The 27810-nt window shown below is 37.7% G+C and overlaps 1 protein-coding gene across 5 annotated transcripts in view; it reads right to left on the reverse strand.

The window, feature by feature from the left end:
- The window catches only part of EBF1 (EBF transcription factor 1), a 452008-nt gene that overhangs the window by 158175 nt on the left and 266023 nt on the right, over positions 1-27810 (reverse strand). For all 5 annotated transcript variants that reach the window (XM_056811532.1, XM_056811529.1, XM_056811530.1 and 2 more), the window contains one exon: positions 2474-2555. In XM_056811532.1, the coding sequence (XP_056667510.1) occupies positions 2474-2555 (82 nt within the window). The remainder of the gene's footprint in view (positions 1-2473; positions 2556-27810) is intronic.

A 27810-nucleotide genomic window follows, 5' to 3' on the forward strand; every position in this document is an offset into this window, starting at 1 on the left:
AAGAAAATATGAATGTCAAAATCCTAGAGTCATACACTATCCAATACTATCCCCCAAGTCAGCAAGAGCCTTGGAAGTCATCTAGTCCAAACTGCATCTTAGCAAAAATGCCTCTCTAGATTCTTGATAAGAAGTCATCCAATATCCACTTCAAGACCTCTTTTAGTAATGAGAAACTCATTAGCTCTGGTGAGAAAGAAAGAGGAAGACAGAAAGAGAGAAAGGTGGTGAAAAAGAAAAAAGAGAGGAGAAGAAGAAAAGGAGGGATAGGGAAAGAGACAAGGAGAGGGATCTAACATATAATTCCTACATCAGTTTCCTCTCTCCTATAGTTTGCCTCTATTGCCTAGCAAAATACCTAGTGCATAATTGGGACTTCAGAAATCCTTGGTGAATGAGGCACTCAGTTCTACCTGTTGTTTATTTCCACCTGAATATCCAAATACATAAACCCCACTAACTTCAGTCCATCTTATATCCCCTTCCACAACACAGAGGTTAGTGGAAAGGTACTCCCCCAATCTGGAGAAGCCACATGAAATTTGTTGGCCCTGCCTGCATACCAGAGAAGAAACCAGAGTTTTTTCATTTTTCTTTTATGGGTTATTTATATTACTTTACTGTAAATTTTGGGTAAAATATGCATTTCTGCATTTCCAAACATTTTCTGTGTCATTTGCTAGCCTTCACATATTGTCTGCAGTTTTCACAAAACTCCCCCCAAATTCCCATTTATTTTTTTTAAACCTCTCCTTTCATGTATTAGTTCCAAAGAAGAAGAGTAGTAAGGGGTAGGCAATTAGAGTTAAGTGACTTGTCCAGGGTCACATAACTAGGAAGTTCTGAGGTCAAATACGAACCCAGGACCCATTGCTAGCAATGGCTCTCAACCCACTGAGTCACCTAGCTGCTTTCCCCCACTTAATTTCTTATGCCAAGCAACAATTTATCAAAATCAAGTGGAGAAAGACACATTGTGGAAAGAATACCTATCTATTCTTTCCTGATAAATCCTTCTAATATCCAAGCCTGATGATGATACCCCCTTGCTCAAAACTTTCGTTCTTTCCATTTAACTTACTAAATAATGTCCAATCCCCTTTACTTAGCTTTGAAAACATTTTCATGAGCTTGCCTCAATTTCCTTTTCTAGACTTCTCTATTCCTTTCCAATACCACATGCTCCTTACAAATTGTATTCTCCCACGAACATCCCTTTCTTCATATCATTCCTTCTGCTTGGAATGTTGTCTTCCTTGTCTACCTGCCACTTTAAGGGATAAACTTTTACATTGTTCTGGGGTATAATATGGTTCTAGGATAGAACAACATTAGAGTCTAGGCTGTTTTTCTATAGGCATAGATTTCTGGGAAAGAGGCTACCATTTCAGTAGCTTTTAAACTTTATTTAACCCACAGAAGATTTTTTGGTAAGTTGACCAAACCATTTATCTGTGTGGCCAAAATAATCCTTAGCATCACTGCCTTACTCTATCTAAGAAGACACATGAAAAGGTATAAGGTTTGGAAATTTCAAAAGAATCTTTAAAGATGTGGCTTTCAAGTTAAAAGGCTTCAGGACTGGGCCAGGTGAGAGGGTCTATTCTCTCTCCAGGTTGTCTGTCTATTGGAGCACTGTCTGGTCAAGGGAGCAGAAAGTCGGTAAATGATGTCTCTATCCCTAAAAGACTTTCAACTTGCTGGAACTGAGAATTGCTGATGAGAACACTCATAACCAAGATTGCACTTGGGAAATAGCATAGTGTTTTAATAAACCCAAACATCATTCTAAAACAAAGGTCTGTCTTTTTAAATACCAATTCTTTTCCAATAATGCTGTATTGTTGCAAGTTACAGAATACTATTGTCTTGAAAGGATTAAAATGGTAGGTCTTCTAAAGGAATAGAGAGAGCCACCAAGGCAAATAATGATAAAAGCACTGAAATTGGAGTTAGGTAGACCTGAGTTCAAATTTAGCCTTAGCTATTTACTTAACCATGTGACCTTGGCAAGTCATTAACCTCTCTCAACCTCAGTTTCCTTATCTGTAAAATGGTACCTACCTTACATAATAGATGTGAAAATAAAATGAATTAATTTACGTAAAGGTCTTTGTAACCATAAAGCATTATATATGCTCTAGGTATTATTATTATAGGATTGTGCAGGAGAATTGGTAGAAATACTATTGCCAAAAAGTTATATAACCAGACAATGAAGTGTCCTGGTTCTATAGAGAGTATAAAGGCTTTTTATGATATACAGGCAAACTCAAGAGCTGGAAGTCCCCAGCAGAGGAAGATTTTCTTATGGAAATTTTATAGAGGAACATAAATAAGCACCACATAGGAAATATGAATGGGTTACAGTTTTGACAGTTGGAATGAGCACTGTGTTGATGAGATCAAGAATCCCTCAAAGTTTCATGGTAATCTACTATATTGTGGTCACATTTTAAGATGGTACACTTACCTGGAATCTCCTCATGTCACGAGGATTTCCGGCATTTTTTAGGCAATTTTGGTTACATTTGAGGAAAAATTTCAAGAAGAACCTGTGGAGAAACAAATGTCTTGATCAGTATCTCGTATCTTGACAAAAAAAAAGACATAGGAGATTTTTAGGCAGAGTACATATAGCAGGTTCCTTCCACATTTCCTCAAGTAAACATAAGCTAACTTGTTATACTAAATGTTTCACATGAGAAGTTTTAACATCTTTGCTGGATCCAATGTGAACCATCTTCATGAAAGCAAAACTCCTAGAACTGCCAACAGATCTCAAAGAAAAATTTCAAAGCTAACCCCCAAAGGAAGTACATGAAGTAAAAATTTCACTGTAATTTAAGACAGATATCCATTGTACAAAAATTTCCCAGGATTCTCTAAACCAGAATATTTGTAGTAATATGAGGCAGTCCTTCTAATTTCACAAAGGATGAATATCTGGCAAAATAGACACCATGAATATAAATTCTCTGTAATCATATTTACCCAAACAACTTCACTGAATAAATTAGGCTGATTGTCAGAGCCCCACAAAATCTTATTGGGATTTACAAGTGGAGAAACTGCCCTGCTGTATGTGGACAAGTTCACCTAGATTTTTACATATTTCTTGGGTAATTTCTTAGGATATAGGCTCTTAACAAAAGCTTTGTAAGTTTTAGCAAAGGAGAATCCTCCCTTAAAACCATATTCTTCCCTGAATCAACTCTACAATGAAATCCAGGGGCTTAATTTTACTGAATCATGCCCTATGCCATAGACTCAATGTCAGGATAGGCTATGGTGATAAAAAAACAACATAAGATGTAATTACAGCTAATCACTTTCAAGGGAACCAAAATCTCTACATTTGGGGAAAATATATATACACATATATATTTGTGTTTATGTATATAAATAATATGTATGTATATACACATAGGTGTGTTTTTATTTATGTATATAGAGAAGGTGAGAGTTGCCCAAAGTGCTCTTACTTGCTGGTACTTTGAAATGTGCAAGTTTCAGGGAGATTCAGCCAGGAAAGGGCTTTCAAACACAAATATTTTTTTCATAAATATTAGCATGCATAAAATGCTAGGTACGTAATTTTCTCCTTGTGAAAATGTTTTTCTTTTTTTTCTTTTGCACTCAAGTTTATCTCCATGTCTTACTTCAACTACAAATATGTCCAGAGGATCCCTGGTACCATATAATCCAAATTTTAATTAAAAAATTAACACCATGTCTAATAACTGATTATCTCAGGAAAGAAATAACAAGAAAGGCTACAACATTATAGAGATGAATAGGGTCCAATTTCTAACAATAAAATCATTTCCCTAGAAGAAAAACTTTCAATTTTCTGCCAACTTGTTCACTGAAAGAAGACTGTAGTGAAAAGATGCCTCTTCAAAAAAAAAAAAAGATACTGACTTCTATGAGAGCCCACAAAGACACACGCACACTCATGCACACAAAAGTAAACATTTGACTAAAATATTTCCTTCTGTATTATGCATCACTCAACTGTCGACCCATGAAAACCAGCCTTTGAATAATAATCCATCTCAGTTTCCAGGCTCTCTCCCCAGGAGCCAAGGTTTGTCAACCTTTTGTCCAAGATAAACTACTGGCTGGGCACCACTGAAACCTAACTGTGTAAAATGAAATCTGACTGTGGGCACTAACCCCAGACACAAACACATGTGTGGTGGACTCAGCAGCATTTGCATATGGAAGGTGATTAACAAGTGATAGACTAATTAGCTAGGGTTCCCTTCCAATGAGGTCTGGATGGTAAGGTCAAAGAATCTGGGGAGACCTAAAAATAGCAAGTGTCTTCAGGGGCCCTCTCCCCTGGGTTTGCACACAGCAGGTACCCAGGGGCTTAGACCTCTGCATACAGATCTCAGTCACGGTTCTAATAAGCTTGCAACAAACCCCTTTCATGCAGGAGGGCTGCGTTGCCACTGACCCTCCCTCTCATGTTGGGGTTTGAGTAGATAATCAAGGAAAACTAAAGTGTAGAAATTAGAATATCCCACTAGAACCAAGCTAAACTGATGAATTTAGATGTGAAAAGAAATCTATTTGATTGAAGGAATAATTCCAAATAAAAAAGCCACCACTCCAAGCCTAGAGTAGGGAAGAATATATGGATGGATGGATAGATAGATAGATAGATAGATAGATAGATAGATAGATAGATAGATAGATAGATAGATAGATGAATGTTTAGTAGAGGTTAAGAATGGGAGACAGGAAGCAAGACAGAGTCTAAGGTTTACAATTAAAGCAATGATGGGAAGAAATCATTCAGATTTTCCCTTCATGTGGACCCTACAAGGGCTGGTCAACTCAAGTACAACTAGTCACTATTTAAGTCTCCAACCCTGGCTGTGACACTTAAGAGTCAGATTGTGATAGAAGGAACTGTCAGCACAAACCCTGGCAGACAACCGCCTGCCACCGTGAGGAGATCTGTAGTGGTGCCAAAAATGGATTTTGAAAGACAAGTAATAGGGCATTAATTCTTGCCAAAGAAAAACAGAATGCAGGTACTTGTGGATCTTCCACTTGAGAGATGGGCCCCTGGATAGCTCTCCTGTCAGCAACTCATCATTTAGCATGTGAGTTATGAAGGGCATGGACACTAGATACCAATTGCCCTAAGCTGCCCCTGCCGCGTGGAATGCTGGCAGAATTTGGAGCCCACCCCCTCAGGGCCCTCTCCCAATGGATTGCTTGCTGAAATCGAAAGCCTGACCATCTGTTGCTGAGGATAGACATCCCTGTCAACTGGTGCCCAGGGCCTCACACAAGCCCTTATGTGGCAAAGACACTTTGAACAACCTATTCTTTGGGGAAAAAGCAGGCTCTACCCCAGGGGTATGTGGGAATTCTTCGGCGTTTTCCCCTAAGTAGGAGCCAAGTGACTGACCCCTTTGGATTGTACTTTCCCTAAAGGACTCTATTCCACAGAGAGGTAGAAGATGGAAGAGTTAAAAATATCACCATTGGAGAGAAGGACTCTTCTCTGGCAAACAAATGCAGTAAAGATTTGTCGGGCTAAGGTTGCAAGGCGTCTGTAAACACTGGGACATATGTTCATCTGCTGATCAATTGAAAAAGTCCCAAACGTGGAGAAGATTTTTTTAATGAAGTCCTAGATATTGTAACTCAAAAGTTTTCATTTCTCTAATGAATTAGGACATTTCGTGTGTGTGTGTGTGTGTGTGTGTGTGTGTGTGTGTGTGTGTGTGTTTTATAAAGTGTTGTCAGCAGAACCGTAACACAGCCTCACTCCAACTGTGAGAGCCTGACCCAGGGGCGGGGACAAAGCTCCTATTTACCCTGTGGAGTCCTGCATAGTTCCATAAACTCCAGGAAACAGCCCAGCAGGGACCAAACTCCTTTTAACTCTAGCCTTTTTTTTTGGTGGGAAACTTTACACATGCATATATGTTATAACCAACAATAGACTAATGTCCAACTTTAGTCTAAGGGGTTGGTTAACGTTCAATATAAGGTTAAGTGCAAGGGGTTGGGGGGAAGAAAGAGAGAAAAACCCTTAAGTGTGAATAGTTTCATTTATACCTGCTGTATCAGGAAAAATACAGTCAAACACACACACACACACCCTATAGACAAAATCAAAGATTGCTTACCATCCAAAAGGAATGCTTAGTTTAAGTTAGGCATGAGCCAATCCTATGGACTAATGTTACTCTATACCTCCCAACTGAGCATTAGTTGTAATACAATTATATGTACATAATCTGTTAATTTGTTCCAATTGAATCTGGTGACTGTTTGATCCAACACTCAATTAAAAGCATTTCTAGGATGCTGTTGATATGCCCAGAGCATGGCACCCAGGTACTATGGGAAAGTTCTGTCTTTTGTAGGGGATTCAAATTAATTTGATGGGCAAGGAGGATCTCCTCTTACCTGTGTCCAAAGGTGGGCAAAAATGATAGTGAGGACACACACAATGCATTAAAATGAGTTGAAAGCAGTGAAGATGTATCATCTGGAGAAGAAAAGATCCAGGTGGAGCCTGAGAGCTGACTTCAGATATATGAAGGTGTGTCATAAAGAAGATGGGTTTGATTTGTCTTGTTTTGTGTGACACCAGAGGTTTGAATTAAGAACAAAAGATAGAATAGATAGAATTTGCAAAGGTAGATTTCAGCTCAACATAAGGAAAAATTTCTTTACAGGTAGAATTGAACTGAATGGGTTGATTTGGGAAGTAGTTCGTGTCTTTGCAATAGAGGTTTTCAACTGGTATTAGGATTTGGTGGAATCTACCCCATGGGCTATTAGCTCTCAGGAAGTTGGACATAGAAGGAAATATATATATATATATATATATATATATATATATATATATATATATTTAACTAGAACTCAGAAAACCTGGGTTTTAGTCCCAGATGTGCACCTTATTAACTGAGTGACCTTGAGGAACTCGACCTCTAGCCTAATCGCAAAATAACAGGCTAGGATCAGATGATCTCTAAGATCCCTTCCTGTTTTGAGGTGTTATGTTATGTCAGCACCTCAGAAAAGTTACATTTCTCTGAGGGGCTATAGATATTTGTGTATATGGTTTTAAAATGACTCACAGTATAATGTCACATAGCTAATGAATAGTCCATAAATTGCGGTAATTTACAAAAAAATAAAATAAAATAACCAACAATACCTCAAGCAATGATTCCCCAAAGACTGGAGAAATATAATCCGAAAATACAACTATTTAAATCATTTTTTTTAACTCAAGCTAGTCAAAACTGAAGGGCAAATTCAGTAAAACAGTCCATTAGGTAACAGATTGTACATCATTAATTATTATGCAAAGCATTCTTATAGATCAGAAGCAAGCAGGTTGAATTCTCCCCTCCCCACACCCCAATCCTGAAAAATCACGTTTGGATGTTTTCATCTGTTCTTAAGTCCAGAGTTTAAAAGGAAAGTAACAAGGCTGACTTAACCCAAGACATAAAAATCCTATCTGTAGTCTTGAGACTTTCTACAACCTCTTCTAACTTATGCCTGCAGATGGTTTAAATGGCAGATGATCCTGCCAAAAGATATTCAGAGCACGGAGCCTCACTCTGGCCCCTGAGCAGGGAACAGCTGTGTCAAGACAGCCATAGGGTTCCTTTTGTACGGTATTTGGGCTGGCACCATACGCAATGAGCTAGAGGGTGACATAGGGAAATGACTTACGATTCACAGACCTCAGTGGTAAAGTTATTTGTTTCAACTAAGGACATCAGCTTTGGCTCCTGCTTCTAACACTGGAGGGAAAAGGATATCAAGGGCTACTACATCCTGTATTCTGTCTTTATAAAGAGACAGTATGAGATTCTGAAAGCACCACAATTTTCAAGTTGGGAGATGGATTTGCCTTCTAGTTCTAATATTTACAAGCTGTGTGACTATAGACAAGTGACCTCACCTCTCTGAGTCTCAAATTCTTCACTTATTAAATGTGGATAATAATGCCTGCACAGCCTAACTCACAGGTTTATCATAGAGAGAGTGCATTGCAAACCTTAAAGCACCATATAAATGTGAATTATTATTATTATTACCCTGAGATGCTGAGCTACAAGGAGCTGAGTTTAATAAACTCCTATATGAATGGGTAAGCAGGATTTGCCTGCCCATTGCCACAATAAATATGTCTCTTGAAGAAGTGGGGGGGGAGGGGGGAAGCTACTTGGAAAGAGAAGATCCTGCATTCCTAATGTCAAAGAAAAGCTTGTTTGTTCCCAATACATTGGAGAAATTGTTTGAGAACAGTTCATCCATGTGAAAATATGACACCTGTATGGCTGCCAAGATGAGGGGAGACCTGTGGAGATGTACTGAATTAAGGAGGGCTTGGAGGACAAGCTGAAACTGTGTAGGGATGAAGAAGGCTAACTCCCTCCCTGACCTCCCCACATCTTCCAAGGACTAAAAGTTCTAGAAATAAGTTGTACCAAATCCAACGTCTACAGGTCTTCTTTGTGGGGTGAAAGATTGGTTAACAAATCATGTCATGGAGGAGATTCTATTCAGGTAAAAATGACTTAATAGGCTCAAATAAGAAGAGATGGAAGGGTCTTTATGGTCATCTAGTTGGAGGGGTCTGGAGGGTTGAAATGTTTCACCAAAGGCGCTAACAGGGCAGAGGACAGAGTAAAGATTTTAACCTGCCTTCTGAGTCAAAGCCCGAGGAGAGGGGTAAAATGAAAATCATCATGGAAATACGAAAAGGATAGTATTACCCATAACTGATCAGGGACTAAAATGAATGACACTCCCTAACTTCTTGATCATTTAAGGAAAGTTCAAAGACAGAACCAGGACCAAGCTGAAAAAGTACTTATTCCCTTTAAGACAGATGAACAGGAGACATTTGCTGAACGGAAAGAAAGGGGGGAAAGATAGTGGCATAAATAGAACAACAAAGGAAGAAAGGGGACCATCACAAATAGGTTTTCTCATAGCAAAAATCCAATCCTAAAGTCAAAGAAATATAGTCAGAAAAAAAAGCAGGAACTGACCACTTCCTAATAGGAATAGAAGTCACTGAGTGGTTCCTTAGAAGAAACTCAAAGGAAAATCAGAGTCATCTAGCTTTCTTAATTCCTGCTTCTGCTCATTGCTATCCAACAGATGCTCCTAACAAGTTTGAATCTGGGGTGAGCAGAATGAAAAGAGAGGAAATAACCGCCACCTTTTTGTCGGATTCTTTTATATTAGCTTGGTGATACTCATTAATTTTTTTTCTCATTTAAGCCTCTTAGAGCACAAAGCCCATCCAAGAATTGGTCCTCTCAATCATGGCCATCATGAATGAGCCAGAGAGTTAACCTAAGCAAAACCTGAAGTGTTTGCTGCTCCTTGGGGAATGAAGACTGTGTTTAAATTGCTACCATCAAAAGTAACACAATCAAATGAGAATCACGCAGAAGGTAATGCTTGGAGGCCTTGGGGATGAAAATTGGGAAAGGGACACCAAGAGTTTTGTTTCTAGGTCACTAGTTCAAGTCCACGGAGCCCCAGGTTGATCCAGATGAGGGCATGATCAGATGACTGATGTCTATTCTGTCTTGCTAACAGGTGTCTACAGGGGGTACTTAGAATAGTTGCTATCCAAGGCTATAGATGCCAATTGAAGAATAAAGCAGAGTTGACTTTTAAAATATTTAATTTGAGGACACTAGGAAAATTTTCCTGTAAATATTTCCTTTATATCCTGCTATTTGCTTTAAAATTCCAGTGTTAAGAGCAAAAACAAACAAACAAAATAAGCAAACAAAAAAAACCCTCTTTTATCTGGCCCTTTAGGACTGACAAAGTATAATCCTAGAAGAGTAGGGCAAGAATGATTATCCCCATTTTAAAAAAGAACTGATACTCAGAAAAGGTAAATGATTTGCAAAAGGTCACTAAGCTAATAAGTGCCAAGGCTAGAATTTGGATTGGGTCCTAATTCTAGTATAGCATTCATTTTACTACTCTGTCTTTAAATCTATTAAAATGAAAGCACCACTGAAAGAATAAAATGGTAAACTTTAAATAATTTATTCTTAGTGTGAATTCATTCATTCATTCAACAAATAGTGATTGAGATTCTACCAAGGTCCTATAATGGGTCTTACAAATGGATCAGAGAAAGTTTGGATAAGAGGGGGGAAAACACAAAGGATCTGGGTTCCAGAAAGATGGAGGGAAGAGGGACAATGAGTTAAAGAACCCAGGGATGACAGAGACAAACTTCATAGCTTTCTCTAAGGCTGGCCCTGAAATAAAACCCATACTATCTTCTCCTTTGAATGAAATTTGAAATTTGAAATCAGTTTGAGAATTTCTAGAACATTAGCAATTTCCATTACAAATTTGAGTGAAAGGATGCAGTTTCTTTTATTCTCTCCCTACCAGGAACTTTTATCACAATTAACCAGTAATGACAAAGCCAAAGAAGTATAGGATTATTATATATGATGAAAGAGCTAATACAAATGTGGAGACTGAGGGACAGAGTAACAAGCAAAAGCAAAAAGCATTTTAAGAAAAGTTTATTATAGACATGCTTTAGAGAAAGGTGTATATATACAATCACAACCAAACAACAACAAATCATCTTAGTGACTTTGTATGAAATCTGATGTGAAGCTCATTGCCATTTTTTCCTGACTTATTAGACCACATGTAGCTATTAATAGTTTCAAAATAGCTTAACGTCAACTGCCTGTAATCTGAAAGAAGAAATCATAGGGAAATTATTATTTTGGAAACAGAACTTTCCCTTTTGATGAAAGAAATGTCCATTCTAGTAGCTATATCTAGGAAGATGGGGAACATGATAACAATAATGCACCACTAGTCCTGAGTTGGAAACCACAGCCTATCAACAGGATGCCACACCTCTCTGACATATTACATTTGATTAACTCAGCCCTCAATAGCATCTCCTAAAAGGTCTTAAAAGAAAGCAGAAAAGACCAAAACACTAGCCATTCTCTTGATCAAACATTTCATAGTCAACTCTCACTTATGTGTGCTAATAGAGGAGAGAAGCCTTTGGCACCCAAAACAAGAGATGATTTTAAATAATTCATATTTGGATTTAGAATGCAGAGACCCAGTCAAATATAATAACATTATAATATATTTATTCTTATTTATGTTTATAATATTCAGACAACCTCTGACTATCTCTCAACTTGTTTTAGGTTTACTGTACTACAAGCAAACTGAGACAAAGCTGGGAAACAGAAATACCCTAGTCACTGCAGATAATCCAGTCACAGAAAACTCATGATTCAAAGTTTATTTGGGGAAGATATTTTATTCTGTGATCAAGTGTGAAGTCCCTAGCATCTGAACACCAAAATAATGATGTGCAGCAGGCTATAAGCAACGAATTGTGTCTGGATCTTTAAGAGACTGGAGACCATCATCCTTTAAACTAATTTCACTGGTTCAATAACTTTTCTTTATACCACACCCACCAAGTTCACCACATTGCATTTTCACATTCTCACTGCCATTGCCTGGGCACACACATCATTACTGATAATGAATTTAATTTGAGCAATGACTTTCATTGAAATCTCAGTGAATCTTAACATGCCAACACAGGCAGAAGCCAAATAAAACAAGTGACTCCTTAATTTGGATTTAAAGCTCTGGACTAGTCTCCAAATAAAAATGGCCAGAAAATGCCATATCTACTGAGGACTAATGCTAATCATATGAGTCCCAAATTATTCTGGTTTATATTATAGACTATCCAATAAGTCTGTGTGCTGAGTCCATAAAAATAAATGTATTATTTTTAAAGGGAATGCAAAATATATTCTGACCTGATTTTACTGAGAGTGGTGTCTAAAGATATCATAGGAAACTAATAAGGAAAAGCTGAGGCTGGAGCTGCCTTGCATACTGAACAATGAATGACACACACATTTAAATTTTGTAGGGTAGTTCAGTCACTCACAAATTACACCAAGTCTCCCCAGAAATGAGAGCAACCCAAAGAGGTTTCTTTTCTTACCAAAATGGTAATCCTGGCCCTTAGCCAAACAACATACCAAAAAAGGAATCACAATGGCAAAGGGAAACTGGAAGATTTGGGTGACTAATCCCCACCTTTTTTGAGAGGAGAAAGCAGCTTCAGAGAAAAATGACCTACCCAAGTTAACATAGCTTTTTAGTGGTAGAACAAGGTCTAGACTTCAGACTTTCTGGTTCCCCTGTCCAGTACTCTTTTCAGTAAAGTGTGCTGCCCATGCAAAATAATAATAGCTCACATTTACATAGCACCTTTGAAAAGTTTGTTATATACTATCTTTACATTATCTCATTTGATCCTCATAAAAATGTTAGGTGTTACTATAATTTTATTTTTAAAAATTTTGGGGGTTGGTTTATTTTACATTTTACAAAAGCTATGGAACTGAAGCTGAGAGAAATTTTTACATGCCTAAAGTTAGTATACATCTGAGGCAGGATTCAAATGCAGGATTTTCTTGGCTCCTAAGGCCAGAGCTTTATTCACTGTGTGACTGAGTGATTCAAATCACTGATCCAGATTAAACCTAAAATGACTTTTCCAAAAGACAATTGCTCTCACATGAAGTTAGAAGACAAGACGATCCACCATTGAAATGGCTCATTAATGGAATTGATCAATTCACAAATATTTATTTAGCATATACTACATGCCAGGTAGGTGGCTCAATGGATAGAGTTCTGGGCTTGGAATCAGAATGCCTCATCTTCCTGAGTTTAAATCCATCTTCAGACACTTCTAAGATGTGAGAGCTTGCCTATCATTCTGATATCCTTGCCAAGGAAACCCAAATGGGGTCATGAAGAGCCAGATATGACTGCAATGACTGGATAACCACAAAACTTGCCAGGCATTCACTGTGCACTGGAAATGTAAAGAGAAAAATAAAATGTTTCCTGTCTCAAAGTGCTTACATTCTCTCAGTGATAACAGCATGTTCCCAGAGAAGTATACACAAAACAAATATAAGGTATTGATTAGGGCTGAGAGGAGGCACTTACAGTGGTGAGAGCCAGAAAACGTCTCATGTAGAAGGTAGCACTTTAGCTGAGCTAAAAGTTTCTAAGAGATGAAAGTAAGGGAAAAGTATACTCAAGGATTAGAAAACAGCCCAGAAGAAAACAGGACTATAAAGTTAAATGGGAAAGTGTTGGTGGGGGAAAGATGCAAGAGAATGAACAGAGGGAGAGAAATTACTTGCATAATGCCTAGAGAAGGACATCATTGAGGATGGGAATAGAGAGGGAAGGAGCAAGAAGGGAAGAAATAAAAGATTAACGAATTCCTGCACCATTTTCTGTTAGGTTTTTGCTTGGTGCTTTTTGGTTTTTTTTGGTACACAACTGATTTTTGTTTTGAACCTAAGAGTAGATAATTCAGCCATAGTATTACAGTATTGTGGAATTACATAGATTTAGAACTAGTAGGGAACTTAGAAACCACTATTTGACAGGTGAGGAAACATAAAGAACTTAAGTGACTTGGCCAGGATCAAAGATCTAATAAATACTTGATGTAGGACTTGAATCCAGGGCTTCCGGATTTCAAATCCAGTATAAACTCCATTTAGTAACCCTATTCTGTCACAACTTGTTTGCCTAGTGCCATGAAGAATGGTATTCTAAAGGGGCTATGTCAAAATGATATAGACCATAAGAGGCAAAGAGAAACTCTTTTAGACCTTATAAAATTCAATATTTTATTTACTTAAATTTGGAGAGTTCTAAGGGCTAGATATGACTTCCCTTCCTGGTCTTTAAAGGAACAGTTTGCACTTTTCACACATGCACATACACACATGTATATATATATATATATTTGTTGTTGTTTAGTTTCATTCATGTCCAATTCTTCATAACTCCATATAGGGTTTTCTTGGCAAAGAAATTGGAATGGTTTGCCATTTTCTTTTCCAACTCATTTCACAGATGAGGAAACTGAGACAAACAAGGTTAAGTGATTTGCACACGTCTCACAACTAGTAAGTATCTGAGGCAAAATTTTAACTCAGTTGTTCACAACTCCAGGTCCAGTGATCTATTCACTGTCCACCTACTTGGCACAGAAGAGAGAGAGAGAGAGAGAGAGAGAGAGAGAGAGAGAGAGAGAGAGAGAGAGAGAGAGAGAGAGAGAGAGAGAGAGAGAGAGAGAGAGAGAGAGAGAGAGAGAGAGAGAGAGAGAGAGAGAGAGAGAGAGAGAGAGAGAGAGAGAGAGAGAGAGAGAGAGAGAGAGAGAGAGAGAGAGAGAGAGAGAGAGAGAGAGAGAGAGAGAGAGAGAGAGAGAGAGAGAGAGAGAGAGAGAGAGAGAGAGAATATTATATAAACAATTTCATTTTTGTAGAAAAAGTAGTATAATGGAAAAGGTACTGTACCTAAAACAAGGGGCCCTGGGATTGAATTCTAATTCTGCCACTACTCTAGCTTTCTGATGGCATTCCTGATCCTCCCAATTGCTAGTGCCTTGCACCTCCTAATTAGTCTCCCCTAACTTGATTGTAAGTTTTTGGAGGTCAAGAATTATTCTTGCTTTTGACATTATATCCTCAGCACTTTGCCCAGTGTTTGGCAGGTAATAGGTGTTTAATGAAATCTTGTTAATCTGTTGATTGATTGGCCTTGCACAATCAAATCTGCTCTTTGAAACATCTCAGTTTCTGCTAACTAGCTGGTGCTTAGAAGCTACTGGCTGAAGCTTTAGCTGCTATGACCATAAGAGTCACACACAATAGCCCAAGATGTCCTGAAGTTACTGGATCTCATCAATGCAGACAATTAAAGATCATGCCCCTTGCTGATTCCCAGACTGAAGGTGACTGTAAGAGTTCTGGTGTCTAAACATGTTTAAGAACCTTTGTTGGAACTGCTGAGAGTCCCACTACAAGGAGTTGTTTCCTCTAACAGAAGCAAAATAAAGCAACAAAATGCATCCTGGAATTGGTCCAAGGACCCAGTTTCAAATGTGAGTTTTATTACTTTCCAGTTCTGAGACCTTGAGCTAGCCACTTTCCCTTTCTAGGTCTCAGTTTTGGAGAAGATGCTCTTTATAATAGATTCTCTCTCTAGTCCCATGTTCCCAAGTCATGCTGCTTCTTTCTAAGCCCCAATTTCTTCATCTGTACAATGGGAATAATCATATTTATATGAACCACCTCAAAAGAGTACCATGAGTACTTTGCAAACTATGACTCTATATACATATAAGTAATTATTATGTAGTTAAATATAATATTTATTTATTTACTATAAATGATATTAGGTTCAGAAGAAGTAATCACTAAAATTTAAATGCAGTCATGTTTAAATTTCTCTCAGATCTTTGGCAACTTTTTCAAGAAAAATCAAAGTTTGATGTTGGTATTTTTCCATCATGAGGCTATTAATAAAAAGCAAATGTAGACATGGGGGAAAGCTCTGCTTTCCCACCTGTTCACAGTTGGGTTTTTTTCGGGGATCTTAATTCAACCCAAAGCTGCACAACCACTTTACAAGCCACTTTCTACAAAGCCTAGAGTTTCAGAAATTCATTGAAACTTTGAGGTCTTATTTGTTTTTTTGAAGATTCCCTGTTCCTAGTGGACCACTAGGATTTAATAATAAGTTTTAAAAGCAGTAGAATAAAACAAGAACCAACTAGGGAACAGTAGAACAAGAGCCTAGTCCTAGCTAATATTATATAGCACCCACTATGTACCAAACACTGTGCTAAGTACTTTATAATGATTATCTTATTTGATCCTCCCATCCTATATAGTAGGTGCTATCATATCCTCATTTTATAGATGAAGAGACTAAGGCAGACAGAGTTCAATTGATTTGTCCATGGTCAATAGTGTCTGAGGTCAGTTTCTAAAGCAGGTGTTCCAGACTCCAGACCCAGTGCTCTATCTATTGCACCACCTAGCTAACTCTGCTATGAATTCCCTAGGTGACCTTGGACTGATCTTCCCCTGGGTCTTGTTTTTCTTCACCTTTAAAATTCAAGAGTTGGACTAAATGATCTCTAAGCTCCTTTGTGCTATGACCAATCTATGTTTGAAAATAATACTTATTATTGCTTCACCAGACTCATAAAACGATTGCCCCCAAGCATGAGGAATAGATAAAATAATACCATAACAAAGCCTGACTCTTTCAACCATACAACACCTGAGACTCATTTCCAAATCCTTTACCATTTATAATCATTTCCTATAAAAATTCCAGAACAGGAACTACTCTGACTAATTGGCCAAATAGTTATTTATCTTTTGTTGTTGCTGTTGTTCTAGTTTTCCAATGAGACATCATATCCAATACCTCACATGATGTTCAGAACTACCTGTAAGGTAGGTAGGGTGTGTTTCATCATCACGTGAGAGCAGAAGAAGAAACTTAGCCCTGAAAGTTTAAGTGACCCATTCTTTCATTTTCTGGTTCTCAGATCCAGACTCTTTATACTTTTAAATAGTAAAAAACAAACAATTCAAATAGTAGATACTCTTATTCAACCTCTATGGAAAAGGATGAATTAAGTTAAGCTCTCTGGGCTTACGTTTTCTCTTCTGTAAAATAAGGGGGTCAGATCAAGTTAACTCCAAGGTCCTTTAGAGCTCTAATCATGGGTTCTAGGATCGTCTATATCCCAAATTCCATGAGGCTCCAAAACTGTGGCAAAATTTAATAAAATTTAAGTGTAAGTAAATTTAAGAATATAGATTCATTATGAATATTTTGTGACATTACATATATTATGTAAAGTTATAATTATATCTAATTAAAACATGATAAAACTAAGTAATTAAATATAATCTTAAAATAAATTGTATCTTTATTGTAAATAAAATCCAAATGTTGGTGACATTACTGGGGATATAAGGTTAGGCTCACCTCCCTTTTACTCTCCAAACGAAAGACAATCCCTTGCCTGAATGGGCCATCTGGACCGTACTATTCAATTCAATTCAATAAACATTTATTAAGTGCCTGTTATATGCCAGGCTCTGTACTAAGTGCTGACTAAAGAAAGCCCTACACGAAAGTTTCTTTTATAAGTATGATCCAATTCTCCTCAGTGCTTGGTATCTAATTAAAATATCTAAATTAAATATCTAAAATATCTAAATTAAAATAGAAAATTAGTGGGAGAGGAAATATCAACTACTTCTCACTTAAGCACTGGATCTTGAATCATGGCACCCAAGTTCAAAACTAGCCTCCAAAACTGATGAGCTGTGTAATCTTGGTAAAGTCACTTACCTTACCTGAAACTCAGTTCTCTCATCTGTGAAATGAGGCTAATAGATGTATGCACCTCACAGAGTTCTCATAAGAATTAAATGAGTAAATGGCTGTAAAGCACTTCACATACCTGAAAGTGTGATGTACATATTAGCTGTTTTGGAGAATGAAACAAGATGCCCCCCCCCCCGGGTCATATCACATTCTATCCCTGTCCCCTCTCACCTTCTAGCCTAGCATTTCTAGTTTGATTCAAGTAGATCTCAGATCCATATGAAGATATCCTCAAATTCAATAATCAAATGGTTTTCCAGAAGGCAAATGGGAAATTAAGTTAATAGTCCTTTCCTTGAAATATTAGAGATTTCTATGCACACTCTGGTTTTACGATTCTTAGTGGAAGAGATGGGTCCAGACTCTGCTTCCCTACTGCTGGTATGGCAAATTATGATTTCATTCTGTAAATAGTTGAGGAAAAAGCCACACAATTTTCTAACCACAAGCTAGGATTGCCCAAAGGCAGCCTTACCACTCACTTAGACCAAATAGTACAACCTTGTTTTGTTCATTGGGGGGTGGAGGCAGAAGAAGGGTTTGCTCTGTGTTACTGAAGCATAGGGAAGGAATTTCTTTCATCAGAGAGCTTCCTTTCTGGCCTTCTCAGGTACTTAAAGGTAAAATGTTAAAATTGTCTTTGGAACATCTCCACTCCTACTCCTGAAAAAATCATTTATAGAACCAGAGAATGGTAGACATAAAAAGAATATCGAAGTCTAGTCCAACACTTTCATGTTATCGATGAGAAATCCTAAACCCAGAGGGATTAAGTGATAAATTCAAAGTCACTCAGCAATCTAATGATAGAATTAGGACTTAAAGCCAATAGACTCCTTTTCCTTCAATGTCATGTGATTCTACTGCCCCAATCAGAACCTTTCCTATTATTTTTACTAATATGGAGCAAGCTAAAGATCATACCAAAATCCAACTCTTTGGCAAAAACCACAAGCCTTTTAAGTGGAAAAATGAAGGTTTCATTTCTTGTTTTCCCCAAATTAGTACTTTCCTCCCTCTATTTCATCAGCCTTCCAAATCACCAGATTATCAGATCCGTGATTTCTTCCCCTTCCATGAGCACATCTACTACTTAGTAGATCTGTCTGAGGCAGCACTGAAAGAGTTATTAATACTAATAATACTAATGAGCATACATATAGCACCTTATTAAGTGCCAGACACTGTGCTAAGCACTTTATAGTTATTCTCTCATTTGATCTTCTCACAACCAGCCTGGGAAATGGGTATTATTATTATTATCTGCATTTTACAGATGAAGAAACTGAGGCAAATAGGGTTTAAGTGGCTGGTTCTGGGTCACAAAGCTAGTAAATGTCTGAGATCAAATTTGAACTCAGATCTTTCTGACTCAAGTCCAAGCATCCTATCCTCTGTACCATCTAGCTGCCACTTTAGTTAAGTGGCATGCTGAGGGTCATGATGCTAAGAAATTTCTGGAGAAGGAAATTGAACTCATATCTTCCTGACTCTTTGTCCAACACTTTATTTACTAAACCATGTACATCTTATCTTGAATATTCCTATTAATGAGAGCTTACATTTTCATAGACTTTAAAATTTTAAATGTATTTTCCTCTAACAATCTCAGATATATGCAGTACGGATGATACTCTTGCTTTTTTGAAAGACAATCCTGGGGCCCAAAAGGGTATGTAATTTGCCACAATTATTAGAGGATCTAGGACCTAATTCAGACTTTAATTTCAGGTCCAAAATTCTAAGGTGGCAAATACATGGTCTACAACACTCTCAAGTGTGGCCTGAATCAGATTAAAATAGAATTGGGAAATACTTAACAAAATAAATTAAAATACAACATAGATAAAATTACATTAAAATTGTTACTTTACAACCCACAGGGATCCTTATATGTGGTTTAGTTGTCCCATTCATATTTGAGTTGAATACTTCTTCATTATATCATAATAAAAAAAATGGGACATTGGAATTTCCACAACATTTCACATGCAGCTTTTGAATTTTTGGAAATAAAATTTTGGAATTCTACACTTAAGAACTACACCAAGCACAAGGTCTGTATCTCTTCTTTGATCACCTCATCCTCTGGGCCTGAGGAAAACACAAATCTTTTCTCTATTTCCATTCTCAAGGAAGGGGCACAACATGCAGATTGAATTCATCCATTTACACACTCCACAGATACCTCTCATCACCCCTCTCCCATCTCTCAGTTGATGCTAAGTAAACAGATAGGTTGACCTTAGGGAAATTATTTCCCTTCTTTTTGGAGATAAACCAGATCAGGGGTCCTTAACATTTTTTTAATATCACAGATCCCTTTCACAGGCTAGTAAAACCTATGGATCCCTTCTCAGAAGAACGTTCTTAATGCACAAAATAAAATAGAGGATTATAAAAGAAACCAATTATATTGAAATAGTTATCTTTTTTTTAATCCCCTAGACTTGAGGTTCAGGATCTGTGGTAGATGATTTCTAAGGTTCCTTCTAGGTCTACCTAATTTTATGTGAGCCATTGACTGTCACACCTGGGGGCTCCAGTTTTTATACTAAACACTGCGAGTGAAGAAAGGGGTTTAGGGAAATGACCCATACATAACTCTAGTTTCTTGCTTTTTGCTGAAGAGCTTTATAAGTCACTGCCTACTCTTTCCAAGATGAAAGGTCAAAGCTTGCATTGGGACTGTGACAGCCCTCTCCAGAATTAGAGTCCTTTATTATCACATTAGTACTGAAAAAGTGATGTAATTAACAGAATTTATCCTCATTTACTCAGCAAAAGCCCTGATCTTCAATCACTCTGCCTCTGTTTAATTACTTTTCTTAACACAACTTTTTTTTCTTCCTTAAGTTGACCCTTTATGTTATAGGCTTAAAAAATGTGTTAAAACTCCCCTCCCCCAATTCTGTACCACTTATAATGCTAGACTTTATTCATTTGAATAAATATAAAAGACACACCAGGGTCTGTCATAGTTCGCACAATGCCTTTGAATTAGCAGCCATAATGGTGTCATCCCTTAGCTGGAGATCCCCTGCTCAAGAGTAAGTGATGACAGAGAACAGAATGCCTGTTAATTGTAATATGACACTAGCATTACAAGACCTGTTATCCAGTGGTAAACTAGCAGAAGTTGAGGTGCCTGAGAAAATAGGGAGCATCAAACTAACAGTTCTTTAAAGAAAACACTAGTCACAGCTGACACCCACTTCTTTCTTAGGTTTTGCTTCTTCAAATTCATGTTTTCAAGTGGAGGGAAGTTTTGTTTGTTTGGTATTTTTAGAATATCAAAATAAAGTCATTTTCAGCTAACTTGACAGGCTGGTATTTGGTTGTTTTATTGGGGGATTTTCTTTTTTTTGCAAGAAATATCAAGGATTCAATGAAAACCTTTAAGAGAGATTGAATTATCTCTCCTCCACTTTCCTTTTTTTTGGTTATGGAAACAAAATTGTTCACATCTCTATTCCAAGTTGAGGAGTTAGGACTGTTAGGAAACTCTACAATTGTTGCAGCCCATATTAATTATGGAATCATAGGATTTTGAGTAGGAAGAGACCTTAGAATCAATTTGTTCCACACCGTATTACAGATGAGGAAAGTGGGAAGTTGCACTTTCCCAAGGCCACACAAATATATGGCCAAGATTTAAACTTGTATCTCTTGCCTTCAAGTCCATAGCTCTTTGTGATAATACATAGGAAGACTAGAAATTATATAGCAGAGATAGGGAGCATTCCTAATGGAATGGAAATCATTTGTATTCAGGACAGTGGATGGTAAACTCCAGAACAGAGAAGATGCCAATGTAGAGAGTGACTCCATACTACTTCAAGCAGGACCAGTGGTAGATGGCTAGACCAAGAAGCATACTCCCTCACTGTGAGTGCATAAGAAGACTTTTTAATCAACCTAAAACCTGATACCATGTTCTATTTGATCTTATAGGGGTTCACAAGGAGGAAGAAAAACTGGTCTACCTGTCTGAATAAAAATAGGAGTCAATAAATAGAATTACAGAATCTAAGAATGAAAAGGGCTGTGGTAGTCATCTAAGTCCAGTCTTTAGATGAAAGGAGTTTCCATTATGGCATACCAATATGTCAGCAGATACTGTCACTCCCAATAATTTTCCATTATATCTCTGTAAGGAGCACTGGGGAGAGTGGGTCATACTTAAATGAAGACTGTTCCACTTATGGATTTCTTTAGAGTCAGCATAGTACATAGTAGCTCTAGTTCAGGGGCAGCTAAGTGGTAGAGTGGATAGAGTGCCAGGCCTGGAGTCAAGAATTTCCTGAGTTCAAATCTCACTTCAGATATTGGCCATGTGATCCTGGGCAAGTTGCTTAACCCCATTTGCCTCATTTTCCTCATTTATAAAGTGAACTGGAGAAGAAAATGGTGTACCATTCTAGTAGCTTTGCCAAGAATACCCCAAAATGGAGTCACAAAGAATTTGACTGAAAAAAAAAAAGACTGAATAATAAATAGTTGAGAGATCCTTGTGCCAGAGTAGCCTTCATCAGGAAAACAAGAAAGAGAGGGCCCTATCCTACTTTCTGAGCGATTTTATCAACTACGGACATGTGATCTTTAGAATTTCTGTCCATTAGAGAATCAAAAGAATTTGAACCAAGTTCATAGATCACAGAATAGGGCTGGAAGGAACCTTGAAGGACAAGTGGTATGACTTCTTCTTCCATTTAACAGATGAGGGAATTGAGGACACAGAGAGGCTAAGTGATTTGCTTAGGATCTCCCAAGTAATGAGCAGAATTGGATGCTCTGGCATTGAATCCAGCAGTCTTTTTTGCATTGAAATTATCCAACCCAAGTTCTACTTAAACTTGATGAATACCTATGGTTTGATCCTATAAATCATTTCAACTACTTAGTCTTTATGGATAGAATTCTGGGCTTGGTGACAGAAAGACTTGCATTTAAATCTTGCCTCAAACATTTACTTGCTGTGTGACCCTGAGGCAAGTCACTCAAACTGTCTCAGCCTCAGTTTTCTCATCTGTAAAATACAGATAACAATGACATCTCCACCACAAAGGTTATAAGGATCAAAGAAGATAATAAATGTCAAGGGATTAGCCAATCTCAAAGCATTAAATAAGCTATAAGATTATTATTATCAAACATCAGGCATATAGTTGAAAGGCCTTATACTCAATGCTGCAGATAGAAAGATGCAATAAAATCCAGCCTTTTCCCTTAAGGAATTTGCAAGTTTCCCTATCAAATATGCTCCTAGAGCCTTATGCTCCAGGCAAACTGGGCTCTTCTCTTTTCACTGTCAAACATGATTTACTTTTTTCCCCTTCCAAATGTTTGTTGTTCTTTATCCTCTACCTCTCCCATCTCTGTTGATGGAAAGTCAACTTTTTCTTTCTAGTTCTATTAAAAGGATATCCCTTCCATGAAATCTTCACTAACAGTGACAACAAGAAATGATTTCTCCTTTTTCTGTACTCTTGTACTTCTTGGTAGCACTCATGGGGTACTCATCATATAATGCCTGGTATCAAAGTTGATGTATTCGTGTCTTCTCTCTTCAAATGGTCTAGGAGATCCTTAAAGAAGCATCTTATTTGTTGCTGCATCCCCAGCATCTAGCAGTACCATGTACATACACTTCATACATTTTTGTTAAATAGATGAATTCATTATTTTTGGCTAAATACTTTACATTGAAGTGCAGCAAAGCATAGAAGACTTAGATAGTTGGAGAGATCAAAAGCTAAGGTGGTGCCAAGAGGAGACAGAGTCTGTACCAAGGCTATTGCTGAGTCAGAATATATTCAGGCTGATTCTCCAAGACTCTCTCCTTACCTCTGCCTATTCATCCCCCAGGCCATGCGGCTGAAAATGAGAGACTAGAGTGTGCAAAGTGGCCTAGTCCTGAGTTTGGAGGGAAGCCACCATCAGGTGGAAAGGTGCCACCCTCCATGGCCTCTGCAAGCTACAGACTTGGCAGGCATCTCTACATGGCTCCCTCTGGTGCAACTGGGCCAATCTCACTTTCACGGATGATGAGAAAACCCTCTGCCAGCTGACTCCCATGCTGTGATGCTTTTTTCAAACCCCGTGGTCTGTTTAGACTCTGAACTTGAGTTCTGTTGTTGCTTAATGGTTTGCAAGTTGTGCAGGTGACATTCTCCCAATTACTCTGGATAGGTTTCTGCATTTTCCCTTCAATCCCTATTCAGATCAGCAGTCTTGCCTAATTAGCACCCTGTGTCTGTCTCCACTGCATGCATGTCTCAGGGCACAAATGCCTTTTGACTCAGAACACTGACATCACTGTCATTACATCCGCCTGCAGCACCCTGCCCATATGCAGCAGAAAGGCCTTACTTCTCAGCTGTTCTGCTGCATCAGTATCACAGGGAGTGTGAGATGCATTCCAGAGCCGGACGGATTAACCTCTGGGATGACACCCAGTTTTAGTTTTAGCCTTACTAAATCCTCAACAAAAACTTTAACAGCCATAGCTGATTTAGAACCTAAACTGTAAATCTCCTCTCCTTGTGACAGACCCACTAAAGAGTTGAGTGGAAGCTATTCAGCCCTTTTCTGGACACTTATGACTGAACTACCAGGTTGGTGGGAAAGGTTTTGTATGATCCTGGCCTGCACTTGAAGGCAGAAGGAGGTGACCTTCAAGATAAAATAGCATTAATCGAAATACTTTCTGTTCTACATCTCACTGACCAAATGCATAACCATCCTGGGGCCTCAGGAGCCCTAACTCATGGGCACTGACAGGGGAAGGGTAGGCTTCATGCCCTTCTCATTCCCATCCTGGCCTCACCTGCCCTAAACTTTGCCCTGCCTTAAGAGGCATCTCGAGGTATTGAGGTTGGGTGCAAACATCCTGCTGCTATCATGTGGCTATGCTGCCTTCCTAATTCCATTTGGACTGTCTGCTGTACTGTACTCCCCAAGCGAATTTGGCCCAATAACAGTTTTGGCTAATTACATTTCTAGCACTCAAAGAACCTCCCTAATAGTTTGTAAAGAACTTGATGTAACATAGTTCTTTGAGGGTGGAAAGGGAATGGAATGGGGATATGAGTAGAAACCCCTTTTATTTTTCAGTTTATTTTATGAGAACATATTTCTCTCTTGATCCATGGTGGATATCTATGCTAGAATTTTAAGGGGGAAGGGGGAAATGGTGATGTAAAATGATTTTTTAATGTTTATTTAATTAATTAACTAAGAATATTTTTCCATGGTTCTTTCCCTCCCTTCTTCCCACCCCCCTCCTGTAGCCAATGCACAATTCCACTAGGTTTTTCATGTGTCACTGATCAAGACATATTTCCATATGATTAAAATTTGCACTAGGGTGATTGTTTAGAGTCTACATTCCCAATCATATCCCCATCAATCCATGTGATCAAGCAGTTGTTTTTCTTCTGTGTTTCTACTCCCACAGTTCTTCCTCTGAATGTGGATAGTGTTCTTTCTTATAAGTCCCTCCAAATTGTCCTGAATCTTTGCATAGCTGCTAGTAGATAATTCCATTACATTCGATTGTGACACAATGTATCTGTCCCTGTGAATAATATTCTCCTGGTTCTGCTCCTTTCACTCTGCATCAATTGCTGGAAGTCATTCCAGTTCACATGGAATTCCTCCAGTTCATTATTCCTTTTAGCATAATAGTATTCCATCACCAACAGAAACCACAATTTGTTTAGCCATTCCCCAATCAAAGGACATCCCCTCATTTTAGCACACATGCCAAATGATTTGTAAGGAACTGAACTTCTAAATAATATCCTTGAAAATGCTAGTCCCATTGCTTCTTTATTTAAACCCATTCCAATTCATTTTTCTGCTAGAATAAAATTAAACTAGTTACATGGAAGATGGAAAAAAACAAATTAAGTGTTTCCCTTCTTTGAAAGGCTTAATAGAGTGTGGTACTTGATAAGATCCTACTTTAAAAATAATAAAAATAATTTCTTGAAAAAGAAATTCCTAAATTTTGTAAGTAAAAATATCCTATCATCATTTTCCCTATAAGGATCTAGTATTTTATTAGCAAGCATGCTCCCTTCACTAATGTAGACTGCAGACTTTAAAATGTGATAGATAATCTTCAAGAACTGCTATAGCCAAAATACTTATTGTCTTATAGTCTAAGTGTAAAGTGTCTCCTTACTTGGACTGATCTTTGAAAGGCAGACATACCATTATAGCTTGATTATAGGTCAACTTCTCAGCTACCCCCAAAGGCTGCACAAAATTTTAAATTAGGCAAAGTTCAAAGGAATTATATCTCTAGAATTTTTACAAAATTGTATAACTGGAATGTCCAGTTTGAGGAATTGTTGCCCCAAAATGGTTGAACAGAGCTGTAACCTTCATTGAGTTCCAGGGAGGATTGTAAATCTGGGAGTGGCCAGATATCCAGAATTTATAGAGACCATGTAAATTTAAATATATATGTATATATACATATAATTTATATCACACATCAGCAGGTCTACTACATTCCAATTTTGTCAGTCAATAAACATTTATTATGTACCTACTATGTGGGACAAGCACTGTTTAAGTGCTAGAGATAAAAAAGAATGACAAATGTCAATCCCTATTCTGAAGGAGCTCATGTTCTTTTGGGAGAGACAATATACCGCTAACTATGTACAAACAAGCTGTACACAGGATACATTGGAAATAATCAATAGAGGGAAGGCACTAGAATTAAAATGTCCTGGTAATGGTTTCCTAAAGAAGGGATTTCTTCTAGATCTCCAATTTCACTGCTATAAGGAACTCCTAAAGAAGAAACTACTTCCATCAATTGGCAACTTCTTGGTTAAAATTTCTGGAGCACTGGAAGGTTCAGTGACTTACCCATGATCACAAAGCCAGTCCATGTCAGAAGTGTCAGAGGCAATACTTGAACCAAGGCCAGCTCCCACCCACTACTCTATACTGCCTCTCTATCTACATCTTCCATAATTATGGAATATTTTAGTAATGACTAGAACTTGGAATAGCTCCTCAAATTACAGTCAATAATGAACCAGAGGCATGCCAGGCTTGGAAGCCATGTGCAGTGTCACTATTAATCCTATCATACATAGTAGAGTGTACAGAATGCATCCTTCTCTCAAAGTAAGGTAAAACATATTGGGCAAAGAAAGGGTTTGGGAATAGCACTAATGGTATATAATGTTATTCTAGGGAGCATAGTGTAGGAGATTGTCCACTTTTTAAGGAAAGTCAAGGCTTTGAGAGGTTCAGCATGTCATTCAGATAAAGCAAGTCAATAGGTAAAAATTAAGTAAAATAAAATGAGTAAGAAGATGTTTTTACTGAATCAAAGCTTGGTTTAATGGCAAAGCTAGCATAGGTGACCCTTCTTTCTCCTGTGTATATTTTAAGGGAACAGAAAATATCATATAAAAGACATCCTAGCAGAAAGAAGTCATGCTTAAGGTTAATATTTCTCAAACAATTAAAAAGTACTGGCCTTGGCTCTGAATTCATTCTGAATGAAATTTCATTTCATTCTTAAAGGGCATCCTCTTCAGACACACTGGTCTCAGACCTACTTAGCACATGCTGAAATATTTACATGTATCTCTAGGTGAATGACAAGATGCTAGAGGTGCTTTGAAGATATTTAGGACAAGGGAACTAAATGCACCAGGAGTATATATACTCTTTAAGCTGTGAATTGTACATGTAAAACTATTGTGGTTCATTGTAAAGAACCATATGTTAGAGTGTTTGCAAAACTAAATCACACTAATGAAAAACATCTATAGTTATTCACTCTGTGGTTATAATCTCAATTTTTTATGAAATAGAATCTCATCCATAATAATAAACACAAGTCCTATAAAGTCTTATTATTATAATCCAGACTTTTTCTTCAGTTCATTCTAAACATATTTTAAATAAATGGTGCCAAAGTTTCATGCTGATGCTCATGAACCAGAAGGTGAATGGTAGCAGATGCGGAGAATTCCTGCAGAGTTACTTAGGGAGCAAATCAAACTCATTAGCTCAGGGTTTATTTCGAACATGAAGTTAGTATGTTTTGGCTTTTAAACTAAGATAAATGTCAAATATGTCTTCCTGTAACTCAGGTGTTCCTTCATCTTTCTGACAGTGTGAAGGGATAAGGAACTACTTCACTCAAGGAAATCATGGAATTGTAAAGTTGGAAGTCACCTTAAAGGTCATCTAGTTCAAACTCCTACTTACTAAGTTCCAGAATCATCTATGGCATCTCTGACAGGTGCATACAATCAGGGACTCCCCAAGCCCCATCTCCCCTAAAATCATAAAGTAACTCATTCCATTGTTCATATATCTTCCATTATTAAGAACAGTAGAAAGAGTAGTGGAATCTGATATAGTGGTACAGATCTGTAATACCTACTATTGAAAGGCTAAAGCTGATGGACAGCTTGTGTTCAG

Source organism: Monodelphis domestica, chromosome 1 (assembly GCF_027887165.1).
Source record: "Monodelphis domestica isolate mMonDom1 chromosome 1, mMonDom1.pri, whole genome shotgun sequence".
NCBI lineage: Eukaryota > Metazoa > Chordata > Mammalia > Didelphimorphia > Didelphidae > Monodelphis > Monodelphis domestica.